We start from the raw sequence: 15,397 nt of genomic DNA on the forward strand, positions 1-15,397 counted from the left end.
CATTCTATGCAGCCAGGACTTCAGATAAGCTCTACACTTTCCCATCACACAGAGACTAAACAAAAAATAATACAGCTAGTTCTCCCAGGACTTGACCACCCCAATTTTCTCAGGGTCCCCTAACAATGCCTTTGCACCCCCAGACAACAGGAAGCAGTCTAGAGAAGACTGCCCACATTTCTTTTTTTCTTTTTCTTTTTTTTTTTGGTTTTTCGAGACAGGGTTTCTCTGTAGCTTTGGAGGATGTCCTGGAACTCACTTTGTAGACCAGGCTGGCCTCGAACTCAACTGCCCACATTTCTAAGAGGTGGGATAGGTAGGTTTTGAGCATTTGGTGTTTTATTAATTTTTGTCATCATTTAGGAGGGTTGGTTGCAAATTGTTACTGGTCATGGTAAGCGGAGGACCTTGCTGGGGGCCACAGTTAGGAGCCCTTGTACCTATTGCAGAGGACCCAGGTTCAGTTCCCAACAGGTGGTTGTGAGCCACCATGTGGGTGCAAAGAATCAGACCCCCAGACATCTGGAAAAGCAACAGATGCTTTCTCCTTTCTTCTCTTTCCTTTCCTCTCCCTTTTCCTTTCCTCTCTCCCTCCCTCCCCCTCCCTCCCTCCCTCCCTCTCTCCCTCTCTCCCCCCTCCATCCCCCCTCCCCCCTCCCTCCCTCTCTCCCTCCCTCCCTCCCTCCCTCCCTCCTCCCTCTCCCTCCCTCCTCCCTCCCCCCTCCCTCCCTCCCTTCCCTCTGACAGAGTCTCATTATATAGCTCTGGATGCTCTGCCACTTTCCATCTAGACCAGGCCAGCCTTGAACTCACAGAGATTGGATCCCATTGAATACACATAGCCCACACCTCTGCCCCTACACCTCTGGATGTTGCCCACAATAAAATCTCTCCCTGCACAATCTTACAGTTTAATCCCTCACTTATTCCATGTCTTTGTTCAAACACTCCCTGGCAGATGAGACTTTCCTGAATACCATATTTGAAATGTTAATGGCCTCCATCCTACTCCTTCCTACTACTAATTCATTTTTCTAGTTATCACCTATCACTTTAAGAGACACATTTCTCCCACTGATGAACTAGTGAATCCCTGAGAAAAAGATTCAGAGCACCAGCAGTGGACAGCAGTGCCTGTGACCTTGCGGGTTTGAGGGAACCCTGGTGACAGGGAGACATTTGAAATTCAGTCTCCTGAGCTTCTCTCATCAGATGAGACTTGCTTGGGCCTTTGCCTTGCTTTCTACCATTGGTCCAGGGAATGACATACTGAGAAAACATGGCGCGCATCCTCCCAGAGGACCAGCTTCATTGTCATTTATGCTGTCATTTCTTTACATTAAAAACATTCATTTGTGTGTTTTTGTCCAGTTTGGTGGTGCAGGGGTGTGTGGGGCACAAGTGCCATCGCTCGTGTGTGGAAGTCAGAGGACAATTTGTAAGAGTTCGTCTTCCTTTCCACCAGGTGCATCTTCCTGGGGATCCAAATCAAGCAGCCAGGCTTGGCAACAGGGGCATTCATTCACGATCCATTACACCTGCCCAGATGACACAACTTTGTAAAAAAAATAAAAAAGGTATTCCAGGCCAGCCAAGGGCTACATAGTGTCGTGCCTGGGCTGACTTTTCAGAGGGACAGTCTCAAAGGAAGCATGTAACCCACAGGCCCGCCCATCTCTACTGGACCAACCCAGGAGGCAAATGTTGGATACCTGGTGGTAGTGATACTGTCGGGGGGAGGAGCCCACGCGGGTGAGCTCAGATTTGAATGCCAGGGGCCAGTGCTCTGTCACACAGCGGCACTGAAGCAGCCTCGCTTGAAGCAAGCTTCCTTTGGCCTAAGACTTGGAGGGAATCAAAATCGTCAAGCTGGATATGGAGATGGACAGGTAACCAGTGTGTGTGTGTGTGTGTGTGTGTGTGTGTGTGTGTGTGTGTGTGTGTGTGTGTGTGTGTGCGCTCGCGTGTGTGTGTGTGTGTGTGTGCGCTCGCGTGTGTGTGTGTGTGTGTGTGTGTGTGCGCGCGCGCGCGCGTGCGCGCGCTCCCGTCTTGCTGGCTGTCTGTCTGGATGGCAGGCTTTGCCTGTCTGTCACTGTGCACTTTTCCTATCCTGGAGGCAGGAAGTCCTGGCTCGTCCTGAGATCTGGACGGTGCTGGAGCTGGTTCACGGCAGTAGCAGTGAACCCTTAGGGACTCAGCACGAGGAGGTCGTGAACACCTTACTAAAAACAGGAGTGGTTATTTTCATAATTGTTGGGTGAATAGTCAACGTTTTAAGACTCGTGTGGGGAGTCTTTACTGGAGTTATTTGGCTATAGTGAGGAAATTTGTGCTTCTTAAAAATAGCAAGCATTTGAGATGACTGCTTGCAACTCATTACGGTGGCATCTATGGTAAGGAGAGAATTGCATTAAAACAGGCGATTTAGTGTTATGGGCTCAACTACTAGGCACTTAGTGGCATTTTTACTGCTTAATTAATCTGTGCAGAGATGTCTTAACTTCTTGAAAGCTTTTCGGGGCTCTTATTTGCAGCTCATGATGAGTCATTATCAGAGGTCTCTCTCTCATTTTCCTACATTAGCTGCCAGTATGTGAGAGTCGTGTCTAACCCATACACTTGAGCTCAATTCCATTTTGGTTATGAGATTTAGAATATATAATTAATATACTTAGTGATAGTGTGGATGCTCTTCAGATTCCAATTTTCCCTTTCTTTTCTTCCTGTTTTATTTTTTATTTCCTTTCTCTTCTCCCTCCTCCTCCTTCCACTCTGCCTCGTCCCTATTAGGGGCCACACTGAGAGCCTTGCCCAGGCTAGACAAGTGTTCTACCACTGAGCTATATCCCCAGCCCTCAAAGAAAAGTGTGTCCAAGGCGTAGACAGTATCAACTACTTCGTGAGTTTACAGTAAGATTTTGAAAGCAAACCTGAAGTCTGGGCCCTGATGGGGAAGTGTCTGAGAGAAACCTGTGCACACAGCAAAATGCAAAAACAAAGGCAAGATTGGAAGTCAGAGAAAACAAACAAGAAAGCGGAGAGCTGGCACTGAACGGAGCGGAGGGCAGTGTGAACTCCTCTGGAAGAGCCCGTCTGTAGAGCCATCAGCGGTGGCAGCGCTGCAGCTGACTCTACTGGGCTTATTTTTAACCCTTTATCTTTGGTTTGCATCGCTGGGGGAAGCAGCGAATGTTCTGCCTCAAGGAGCACAGCTGTCTTAGCAGCTGTCAATCTTCAGGCCTGAAAAACTACCTGGCAATGTCCCCCCTACCTGGGAGGGACACCCCGAGAAGAGGCTCCCAGGTAGAGCTGAGGGAAGTGATGGATCAAGGCACCCGATCAACAGGTCAGGGTGTGAGGCTCCGCTCACTGTGGCTGCAATCGTAAAACAGAAATGGCCTAGTATATCTTCCTGTGGGCTGGATGTAATTGTTTTACTTGTGGCACACCCTTTTATTCTAAATTCCCAGGCTAACTCTCATTCTTCATAATAGCAGCCCCACAACACACACACATAAATATACACAGACGCCCACAGACTTGCATACAAACACATGCTACCCACAGTACGTAGAAAAATGAGTTTTCCAGGGCTGTGAGTATGACTCTGTGGCACAGTGCTCACTAACATGTACAAGCATCAGGTTCAATCCACTGAAAAGATTTTCCCACTTTTTCTGTCTAGATAGCACAGAAAGTTTAGTTAACTATAAAGGGGGTTTATCGCTAAGAGATGATGCTCACACTGTTTAAAACTGGCTGGATTTGAGCGATTCGCATGGTTCTGCCTGTGCTTCTTGGTGTATGCTGAGCTTAGCATGCTGTGTTTGTTGCTGTTGTTATTGTTGTTTTGAGACAGGGTCTCACTACAAAGCCTGGCTGGCTTAGACTTTTCCATGTAAACCAGGCTAGCCTCCTACATACAAGATCCACCTGCCTCTGCCTCCCCGAATTCTGGAATTAAAGGTGTGGACCACCATGCCCAGCTGCTAAGGGGTTTTATATGCTAGTGATGAACAGTAGACATGGAGCTACTATGCTGACTAGCCTAATAAATTGCTAATTCAAAATAAAGCTATTATTGTTAGAGGTGAAAACAGGAGAATTATGAGTTTGAGGCCTGCCGCAGCTACATAGAGATTCCCAGGTCAGCATGGGTTACAAAGCAAGACCATATCTCAAAAAAAATTTTCCCTAAAGTCAGGGACTTGTATTGCTTTATTGAAATATGAACTGTCAATTACATATACTCAGTGATGGTACTTGAATATTCCTAGTGGGTCTATCCATCACAACACCAAAGTGGGCCATACTCTAAGGTCAATGAGCACATGAATGAATAAGCATAAGATGCTACACCCACGCAATAGAATATTACTCAGCAGGGCAAAGGAGACAGCTACTAATACTCAATGGATATCGGCTTCACCACGCCCAGTGGGAGAAGCCACACAGGGAGAAGGAATGTCATTTATGTGAAATTACAGAAAGTTTGAATAATTTACATTTACAGAAAGCAGGTCAGCAGTTGCCTGGGTAGGAGGAGAAATAACAGCAAATAGAGATGAAGGAACAAAAGCAGCCTGGAAATGCTACCTGCCCTGACCACACTGACAGTCTAGGCTGGGGACCTGTCAGCGTTCATTGGGCTGTAGATTTTAAGCGAGTGGAGTTTACTATGCAAATTACGTCTCAACGACAACCCCAAAAAAGTGAAAAGGGTTTCAATTCTCTTGCATCAAAACCGTATTCAAATTCCTAACTAGCTTTTTTTTCCCAACAAATTCTCTGCACTTCCAGCCCGCACCACTGTGTGGCAGTGCTGTCTCTACAAGTGAGGGACACTGGTTTTTACCATCCGCTTTAACTAGTGGCTCCTGTTACTATGTCCATGGCGTTAACAGGGACTTTAATTTCTTTAAAGAAACTTTTTTTTTTTTTGGCTTTTCGAGACAGGGTTTCTCTGTGTGGCTTTGTAGACCAGGCTGGCCTGGAACTCACAGAGATTTTCCTGCCTCTGCCTCCGGAACCTTGAGGACTGGAAAGATGGCTCTGTGGGAGCCATGAAATCATGACAACCCAAGTCTAACTTCCCAAGAGCAGACGCCTGAGTCCCAGTGCTTCTAAGGCAAGAAGGGAGGTTGAGAGGGGAGAACCTTGTGAGCCAGTTAGTCTGGGGTGGGTGCACAGCAGAGAACAGTCCGTCTTACCTAAGCAAAACAAGACAAAAGCCAAGGACCGACATGGGAGGCTGTCTCTGATCTCCACACATGCGCAGTAGCATGGGTAGCCCCACTCACCCCCATATGTGCATACAACACAAAGATTTTTAAGTCTCTTTTTCCCTCTCCCCGTCCCAACCCCCCCTCCGTGTGTGTGTGTGTGTGTGTGTGTGTGTGTGTGTGTGTGTTAGTGCAGGTGCTTTCAGAGGCCAGAGGTGTTGGCTCCCCCTGGAGCTGGAGTGAAAGGTGGTTGCGAGCCACCTGATGTGGGTGCTGGGAATAGAACTCAGGTCTTCTGAAGAGTGGTGCATGCTCTTAACTGCCCAGTCACCTCTCTAGCCCCACAAAGACTTGAGAGAGAGAGAGAGAGACAGAGACAGAGACAAAGAGAGACAGACAGACAGAGACAGAGACAGACAGACAGACAGAGACCCTCGAGGGGCTGGAGACGTAGCTCAGTTGGAGAACTTGCCCGCAGGCACAGCCCTGCTTAAATCAAGTGGGTGGAGGACACCTGTCACCCCAGCACTGGGAAGTGGAGGCAGGAGAGTCACCCCCATCAAGTTCCCTACCAGCCTGAGCTCTGTGAGATCTCGTCCCGAAACAAACAACAGAAAGAAATCTGTAAAATAAAACCAACAGGGCTGGCCAAACAAAATCCAGAAACAAAGACCCAAGTGGGGGGCTGTCGAGGTAGCTTAGCAGGTGAAGGCGCTTGCGGCCAAACCAGTGACTTGAGTTTGATCCCTGGAACCCACATGATGGAAGCTGAGAGCCAACCTCCCCAAGTTGCCCTCCAACCATACACACACATTGTGCACAGAATAGTGATAAAGAAATGTAGTTTTTTAAAGACACAAAGGAAACTTTGTTATATGTCTGTTCAATGAAGAATGCATGCTATGTAGAAATGTAAGTAGGCATGACCTCGTATGGCCCTGTGCTTAGAGAGGAAGGGAGGACATCCAGCAAGGCCCGACTACAGCATTCCTTTCCCTGGATGAGGACAGGACTCCCATAGAATGAGGGTCTTCAAGGAAGACAATGACCTTTCTTTCCCCAATAGCTCGGGATGGCTTTGAGCTCCTGCTCTTTCTTCCTCCACTGCCCACGTGCTGGAATTGGACTTGTGTGCCCGCAAGCCTGGCTGAGGGTGACCTTTCTAGGTGTCGTGTTGGTTTGCGGTGCTGGGGACTCACACACCATAGGCAGCTGCTGTACTCCAGCTGCAGAGCCCCGGCTGGGTTCACACCTCCAGCAACCCTCCCGAGGACTGAGGTTACAGCATGAGCCACGTCACCCGGCCCTTACCAGGTTTTATGACTTGCTTTAGGAAGAGTTGCGACTCCGTGATGCTCTTGGGGTAGCCAGGAGACAGGAGGTCAGAGGTTAGAGAGACAGTTTCCAGGGCTGTGTCTCCCTCCCAAGTTTCAAGTTTTCAGAATGTTGAAACTCGTACTTTTTCTGAGACCCAATAGAACATAAATTTTTTGTTTTGCTTTTTGTTTTTGAGACAGTGTTTCTCTGTGTAGCCCTGGCTGTCCTGGAACTCCCTGTGTAGCCCAGGCTGGCCTTGAACTGAGATATCCACCTGCCTCTGCATCCCAAGTGCTGGAATGAGTCATGCACCACCACTGCCCAGCAGAAATTACACATTTATATGATTAATTGAATATGAAAACTGAGGAAGAAGACGTAACCAAGAGGGGCTGACTACCTAGTTTGATTACTGCAATGAGGGGTGAGGACGGCTGTTTGACCACACCGAGTCTGAGATCCGCGTGGGCCGTGGAGGTGGAGACAGGAGGCTGGAAACACAGGATCAGAAAAGCAGACCCGTTTACATCATCCTCAGCTAGAAGACAGTTTCGGAATTATTATTAATTATTATATTAACTTATTATTATTTAAGCAATAAAGCTGAAGGAAGAGTATGGTGACAGGTGAGCTGTGCCCTGAATGTCTTCTCTCATTCGCAGCCTTCTGATGAAACAAAAGAAGTTTCTTTACCATTTCAAAAATGTCCGCTGGGCTAAGGGTCGCCATGAGACCTACCTGTGCTATGTGGTGAAGAGGAGGGACAGTGCCACGTCCTTCTCACTGGATTTTGGCCACCTTCGCAACAAGGTGTGGTGCTGAGGGGACAACTCTCCCATCAACAACTTCTTCTTCCTCTTCCTCTTCCTCTTCCTCTTCCTCTTCCTCTTCTTCTTCTTGGTGGTGGAACAGTTTCAAAGGGGAGGGAAGGGAAGGAGAGACAGAGAGAAAGCAAGTGCCTGCAAAGCTGACCAGACCATCTCTGGCAATCCTCCTGCCTCTGCACGCTGTAATTACAGGCAGCAGCCACCACCCTGAACTTTCCCGGGTTATTTGACTAATGTCTCCTCCCGCCTCCTCAGGTTCTTTCCACACTCCATCCACCCCCATTAGGCATGGTCTGAAGGGTGTCAGTCCTCTCCCCCATAATGCTGGGCACCCTAATGTCATTCCTTTCTTCAACGGCAAGATTGTCCCCAAACTCTCCTGTCCTTCCCCAGCCTCTGAGCTGCTATGAGGCTAAAGTACAGAAGGGGGCTGGGCATGCTGCTTGGTGGTTAGGAGCACTGCTGCTCTTCTGGAGGGTCTGGGCTTGGTTCCTATCCCCTGCAGGACAACTCACAACCAACCTTTAACTCCTGTCCCAGGGGACCCAATGCTCTCTCCTAGCCTCCGAGGGCAGCAGGCCCATGCAGACAGAATGTCCATGCACATTAAATAAAAATGACCGTGACTGCAACTCATTTCATCACCCTTGGTCCTGTATGGGTAAGAAAGGCTTCGAACCATAAAGGGGTTTGGCTCCAGCAGGAGCTCTCTTAACAAGAAAATTAACATTATGCTGCGTGTCGTGGCCCATGCCTTTGATCCCAGTGCACACTCTGGAGGCAGAGGCAGAGGCAGGAGTATCTCTGTGAGCTCAAGAACAGTCTGGTTTGCATAGGGAGTTCCATGCTAGCCAGTTGCGACATCCCCACCCCACGCCCCGCCCGCCACGCAAGCATCCCAAATGACGGCCACATGACCAGTGCTCTCCGCTCTCTCCCCAGTCCGGCTGCCATGTGGAGCTGTTGTTCCTACGTTACATCTCGGACTGGGATCTGGACCCTGGACGGTGTTACCGCGTCACCTGGTTCACCTCCTGGAGCCCCTGCTACGACTGCGCCCGGCACGTGGCTGAGTTTCTGAGATGGAACCCCAACCTCAGCCTGAGGATTTTCACCGCGCGCCTCTACTTCTGCGAGGACCGCAAGGCTGAGCCTGAGGGGCTGCGGAGACTGCACCGCGCCGGGGTCCAGATCGGGATCATGACCTTCAAAGGTGAGAGCTGTGCACGGGAGAAGGCAGCTCAAGGGAGGACAGTCAGCGGGAGACTGGGGGCGGGGAGGGGGCTCCCCAACGGCTCTCAATTCCTCTCCCATGTCAAACGTATGACTTTGTTTTTTGAGGCAGGGCCTCACTATCCCAGGCTGGTCTCCACTTGCAACTCTCTGGCCTCTGCCTTCCGAGTGCTGGAATTCCAAGTATACACCCTTCTCAGAATGGTCAGAATTTGAGGGACAAAAGCTGGGGTGCTGGGGGTGCGCTCAGTGACAGCACGCTTGTCCAGCGTGTGCCGATCCCTGCGATCCGTCCTTAGCAGACAAATAGTAGTGATAATCATAGTAACAGTAACAGTAAAGCGGTCCGGAGGGGTGGCTCACAGGGTACTTGCCTTGATGGCTTAAGTTTGATCCCCGGAGCCCCACATGGTGGAAGAAGAGAAGCCAGTCTCAAGAACTACCCTCTGACCTTCTAACCTTCCGACTTCTGACCTCTGACCTTCACACACACACCTCCTTCTTACTTTTTTTTTTCTTTTAAGACTATTTTTACTGCTGGAATACATTTGTAGAAAATCATGAAAGAACTTTCAAAGCCTGGGAGGGGCTGCATGAAAATTCAGTCCGTCTAACCAGACAGCTCCGGCGCATCCTTTTGGTAAGAGTATCCTTGCTTCCCCCCTCCCCGCCCCTCCCCTGCCCTCCCTCTCTCTCCCCCCTCTTCTTCCCCTCCTCTCTCTCTCTATCTCTCTCTCCTCTCTCTCTCCTCTCTCTCCTCTCCTCTCTCTCTCCTCTCTCTCCTCTCTCTCTCTCTCTCTCTCTCTCTCCTCTCTCTCTCTCTCTCTCTCTCTCTCTCTCTCTCTCTCCTCTCTCTCCTCTCTCTCTCTCTCTCTCTCTCTCTCTCTCTCTCTCTCTCTCTCTCTCTCTCTCTCTCTCTCTCTCTCCTCTCTCTCTCTCTCTCTCTCCTCTCTCTCTCTCTCTCTCCTCTCTCTCTCTCTCTCTCTCTCTCTCTCTCCTCTCTCTCTCTCTCTCTCTCTCTCTCTCTCTCTCCTCTCTCTCTCTCTCTCTCTCCTCTCTCTCCTCTCTCTCTCTCTCTCTCTCCTCTCTCTCTCTCTCTCTCTCTCTCTCTCTCTCTCCTCTCTCTCTCTCTCTCTCTCTCTCTCTCTCTCTCTCTCTCTCTCTCTCTCTCTCTCTCTCTCTCTCTCCTCTCTCTCTCTCTCTCTCTCTCTCTCTCTCTCTCTCTCTCTCCTCTCTCTCTCTCTCTCTCTCTCTCTCTCTCTCTCTCTCTCTCTCTCTCTCTCTCCTCTCTCTCTCTCTCTCTCTCTCTCTCTCTCTCTCTCTCTCTCTCTCTCTCCTCTCTCTCTCTCTCTCTCTCTCTCTCTCCTCTCTCTCTCTCTCTCTCTCTCTCTCTCTCTCCTCTCTCTCTCTCTCTCTCTCTCTCTCTCTCTCTCTCTCTCTCTCTCCTCTCTCTCTCTCTCTCTCTCTCTCTCCTCTCTCTCTCTCTCTCTCTCTCTCTCTCTCTCTCTCTCTCTCTCTCTCTCTCTCTCTCTCTCTCTCTCTCTCTCTCTCTCTCTCTCTCTCTCTCTCCTCCTTCCCACCTCCCCTCCCTGACTGGAGCCTCTTACTCTCAGATATTTTTTGAATCACTTGTGAATGGTGAATCCTTCAGGGCTCCTACAACCCAGTTTTCCTTCTTTTCTGCCTTTCCCCGGGGTAGATCCTCACTTCCTCTTGCCTTCTCTCCACTGAGTCTTCATAACTCTTTCTTTTCTTGACCTCCCCTTAGATGGGGTTCCTTCCAGGCCAGAACTCTCCCTTCTTTTTCCTGATCTTTATTCCAATTTACTTCCCTCTCAAGCTACCCACTTCATTTAGACGCTTTCCCTGCCCCCAGCTCAAATTTGAAGCCATTCACTCAGCCTATATCTCCTTTTCTCCGCAGCCCTTGTATGAAGTTGATGACTTGCGAGATGCATTTCGTATTTTGGGACTTTGATAGCAACCTCCTGGAGTGTCACATGTGATGAAATTTCTCTGCTGAAGAGAGTGACTAGGAAAACAATCCTTCAAGTACCTGTTTTTCTTCTTAAATACTCACTTTAATAGAGTGTAGGGGGAAATAATATGACTTTAAAAAATACAAACTATGCAAACTAGCATAGGACCTCATAGCAACGGCGCCATCTACTGGGGATCATCAGAACTTCAGGACTTTGGACAATCTTTAAGTGCCGGTCTCTGATTTGAAAGCAGGATGGAAACAGATTATATGCTTAGAAAAACATATGGGGACGATCACACGGTTTGTTGCACCTACCCTTGTGTTTTCATTCGTTTGAATTGTTAGGGATATCAGTGACAGATTTTTCTACTCTCTTCCTTTGAGGCTCACTTTCAAGGAAGCCGTCTGCTGAGGTCATGGATTGTAGGTTGTCCTGATGAGAGAGTCTGAGCGACCACAAACCGCTCTCTCAAAAGCATTAATATGCAGGCACGCGCTGTACGTTTTCATTGTCGTGTTTTTTATGTTTGGATGTGAGAGGGCTTGGGTGGGATTGGGATGAGAACTACGAAGAAATCACTCGGGAGATTAGATGACGCCCCGAGGAGCAAATGCTCTGGGAACACAGACTTTTTTTTAATGTCATCAGTTCATTTGCAATCTTATCTAGGTTAAGAGTTCAAGAGTTTAATCCAATTTTCAGATCACGTATTTTAAACAGTCTTCATTCTGTTAAAGGGATGCACTAAGAAATCCTGTTTCTTAAGTAGCTGGTGCCTTGCACTAAAGAGAACAGCAGCAAACCCAGATCGAACAGTCATCATGTCCACTTGTTTTCCACTGAAAATGGCAAATTCTTCCCGGGCCCTCCTCATAGTGGCTGCGACCAACCACGGAGGTGATGAACCTCCGGTTTCGCTGGCCCTCCATGGCGCTGTTGGAGGCTCTCCGAGGGGCGCAGAGACGGAAAGCGGCAGAAATGGCTGCACCACCCTTGTCTCCTTTCCTCATGACCTTGGGAACATAGATTCCTAAAGGAGCCTGTAATTTAGAAACACCACAGACTTCTAGCAGTGGACACCCGGGAGCTGCTTGAGTAGCGAGAGGTAACCTCTTCTCGTTGATGAATGCTGTTCTCATTGATGAATGGCAACAAAGGGTTTTCTAGTTTTTATGTGTGTGATGCTGTTCCCCCAAATTGTAAACTCTGTAAGAGGGTGACAAAATAGACTCTTTCTGATGCCAGGCAAAGTGACACTCATCTGTAATCCCAGCATTCAGGAGGCTAAGACAGGAGGATTGTAATGTTGAGGAGGCCAGTCTGGGCTACACAGTGAGACCCTATTTAATTTAAAATAATGGTGGGGGAGGGAGGAACAATACTTAACAAGAAAAATGTAAGACTATGGCAAAGAAATTATGTTCTACCCAACAAAATATTGGGAACTAACATAGACTTCCTATTTATCCCTATTTATATCTGGTCTCCCTAACAGCTATCTTTGATGGTGAGGAAAAAAATTAGAATAAACGTCCCCCTGCAGCAAATTACCAGTTACCCTTGTAATGCAATTAAAAGACCCACAGGAAACCCTGTGCATACACTGTATTTATTGTATGTAAGTTGCTGTGGAAGAGTTGAAAAATAAATACGGCAGGGCATTGGTGGTGCCCGCCTTTAATCCCAGCACTTGGGAGGCAGAGGCCGGTGGATCTCTGTAAGTTCGAGGCCAGCCTGGTCTACAGAGCGAGTTCCAGGATGGCCTCCAAAACAATACAGAGAAACCCTGTCTCGAAAAACCAAAAAGAAAAAGAAAACCATTATTTCTTGTATCTATTCATGCTTTATGTTATGTTGTAAGCATCCAGTGATGCTCATATTTCTGCCTTCATTTCCTCTTCTGAAATATTGAAGTGGGTTTCTGAAGTCTCATAAATTTGAAACTTTAGAAATTACTATAGCAATGCACAAAATTACACCCATCTAAAATTGTAACAATATTGCTCATCAGGTACTCTCTTGATTTTTAGGAACTTTTTTCTCCACAGAAAATTTATTCTGACTCATTGTAAATGAACTAAATAAATGGATAAAATTTGGAAATTTTGAAGATGAATGAAATCATTCCAGAAATGATTTACAAAATTAAAGTCATGTAGTTTGCAGAGCACTGTTGGTGCATGCCTTTAACCCCAGCACTTGGGAGATTGAGGCAGGAGAATCTCTGTGAGTTCGAGGCCGGCCTGATCTAGATAGATAGAGCGTTCCAGGACAGCCAGAACTACATAGGGAGACCTTGTCTTTGAAAATTAACTAGATACAGCATGATGGAGTAGAATTTAATTGAGAGCCCCGAAATTAATCCATATATCTACGACCAACTGATTTTTGACAAAGGTGTGAGGTGTTGAGTCCTGTCAGCAAATGGTGCTGGAACGACCGGGTATCAGGTGCTGAAGAGTGCATTTGACAAGGTGACATCTGCCTGTGTTCTACTAGGGAGGTGGAGTCAGTAAGATCAGTAGTTTGAGGCCAGCATGGGCATGAGAAAGACTCTGTCTAAAATAAAACAAAACAAAAGAATCGGTCTGGGGCTGTTCCACACATCACACATAAAAATGTGTTCAGTATCAAATACTTCCATGGTGAAACTGAAGGTTTAACCCAAAGCAGCACAGATGGAAATCTTCCTGACTTTGGATTGGGTGACTGTTTCCTGCCCACACACTGAAAACCATGCCAATGAGGCAGGGGAACGATCGGAACTTGTGGATGAATAGGAACGTAAAAAGGCACAACCACTGTGGAAAACAGTTTGGCAGATCCTCAAAAGTTAAACCAATAATTGCTCTACAACCCATAGTTTCCACTACTGAGTTTCGAAGAGAATTACAGCTGTGAGGGGTTAGACAAATGACTCAGTTGGTAAAGTATTTGTCTTGCAAACACAAGGACATGGATTTGAGTCCTAGCACCCATGGAAAAAAGTTGGGCATGGTGGTACATAATCCTGGCACATGGGAGACAGAGACAGGTGGATCTTGAGGCTGCTGGGCAACCTAACCTACTTGGCAAGTTCCAGGTGAATGAGAAGTTTTTTAAGGCCATGCTTGGTGCTCATGTCTTTAATCCAAGCACTCAAGAGGCAGAGTCAGGCAGATTCTGTGAGCTCGAGGCCAGCCTGGTCTACATAGTAAGGTCCTATTTCAAAAAGAAAGAAAGGAAGGAAAGAAAGGAAAAAGAGAGAAAAAAGGTGGATAGATCCTAAGGAAACACACACACACACACACACACACACACACACACACACACACACACACGGCTGAACATGAGAGCACACACCACAAACAAAAAGAAACATATGGTCAACGAAAATTTTGTACATGAGTATCCAAAATAACATCATGTATAATAGCCCCCAAAGGACACATTTAAATACTCATCAGTGGTGAATACATAAGCGGGTACGGAGCATCCACAGGAGAAATCAAGTGGCAGGTATGTGAGGGTATCTTTAAGGCAGAGCCATACTGCAATACGTTAAAGCCCAGCCACCCCTGGTGATGGATCCCCACAGCACTTCCTGAACCTCCCAAGCACCACCACTGGGAACCGAGTTCTGAGCCTGTGGGGCATTCCTCATTCTAACCACCACTCACGACAAGTGCTCTTACACAGGGAGCTCTCTTGCCAGCACATATTCCATAATTTTATTTCGTCTTACTAATTAATGTTCACTCTGTAGTGGTGGTAATGATAATTGTCTTTAAGGAGACTTCATTAAAAATTAATACTAATCCACTAATCATTCACTCATTCTTCCAAAATTTTATGCACTGTGATCATCATTAAGCAGATGTAATACACACACACACCACACACACACACACACACACACACACACACACACACACACACACGACTCTGATTTTAAGAAGGATGAAAAATCTTGGGACTGGAGAGCCAGTTTGGTAGTTTAGAGTACTTCTTGGTCTTCCACAGGATCCAAGTCCAGTTCCCAGTACCCACATCTGGGAGCTCACAAGCTCCAGAGGATCCAACACCCTCTTCTGGACACCATGAGTACTGCACACATGTAGCATACAAACACACACACACATAAATTAAAAATATAAATAAATAAATCTTTTTTAAAAGCAGTATTAAGCCTGGGGGGGTGCACACCTTTAGTCCCAGCACTGAGGAGGCAGAAGCAGGGGGATCTCCATGAACTGGAAGTCAGCCTGGTTTACAGAGCAAGTTCCAGGACAGACAGGGCTACACAGAGAAACCATATCTCAGAAGGAAAAAAAAAAAAACTCTTAAAGTCCAGGTACCCAGAGAAATACTATTTGAAGTTTTGAAATGGGACCTGAGAACTTCTTTTCACAGAAACTGATGTTTGTAGTCTGTTAAAACCTAAGCAAATATTCAATCCAGTAAGATGAAAACTCAGGACTGAGAGTATAGCTAGGTTGGTAGAGTGCTTGTCCAGCATGGCCACTACACACAGCGGGGTGTGGGGATCCATGCCTGCAATCCTAGCATTCAGAGGAAGGATACAGGAGGGTCGGAAGTTCAAGGTCAGCCCTTAAAAATGCCTCAGATGTTAAATGTGCTTGCCACAAAGTCTGACAGGCCGAGTTCAATCCTTGGAGGATAGATACCTGCAAGTTGTCCTCTAACCCCATAGGGTTACAGTGCACACAAACACCTTCACACAGACATCATATAGATATAAAGCATAATATATGTACATATATACATATATAATTAATATATCAAGGTCATTCAGCTACATAGTAAAGTTGAG

General features: G+C 47.2%; 1 protein-coding gene across 1 annotated transcript; it reads left to right on the forward strand.

Annotated features, from left to right (window-relative positions):
- Window positions 1-1,802: 1,802 nt before the first annotated feature.
- On the forward strand, window positions 1,803-12,687 carry Aicda (activation induced cytidine deaminase). The gene is made up of 5 exons (XM_013110297.3): window positions 1,803-1,889; window positions 7,202-7,349; window positions 8,309-8,579; window positions 9,124-9,239; window positions 10,524-12,687. The coding sequence occupies exons 1-5, from the start codon at window positions 1,876-1,878 to the stop codon at window positions 10,575-10,577; spliced, it is 603 nt and encodes a 200-aa protein (XP_012965751.2). The 5' UTR covers window positions 1,803-1,875; the 3' UTR covers window positions 10,578-12,687.
- Window positions 12,688-15,397: the final 2,710 nt, after the last annotated feature.

Source organism: Mesocricetus auratus, unplaced genomic scaffold, assembly GCF_017639785.1.
Source record: "Mesocricetus auratus isolate SY011 unplaced genomic scaffold, BCM_Maur_2.0 Super-Scaffold_100676, whole genome shotgun sequence".
In the NCBI taxonomy this organism is placed as follows: domain Eukaryota; kingdom Metazoa; phylum Chordata; class Mammalia; order Rodentia; family Cricetidae; genus Mesocricetus; species Mesocricetus auratus.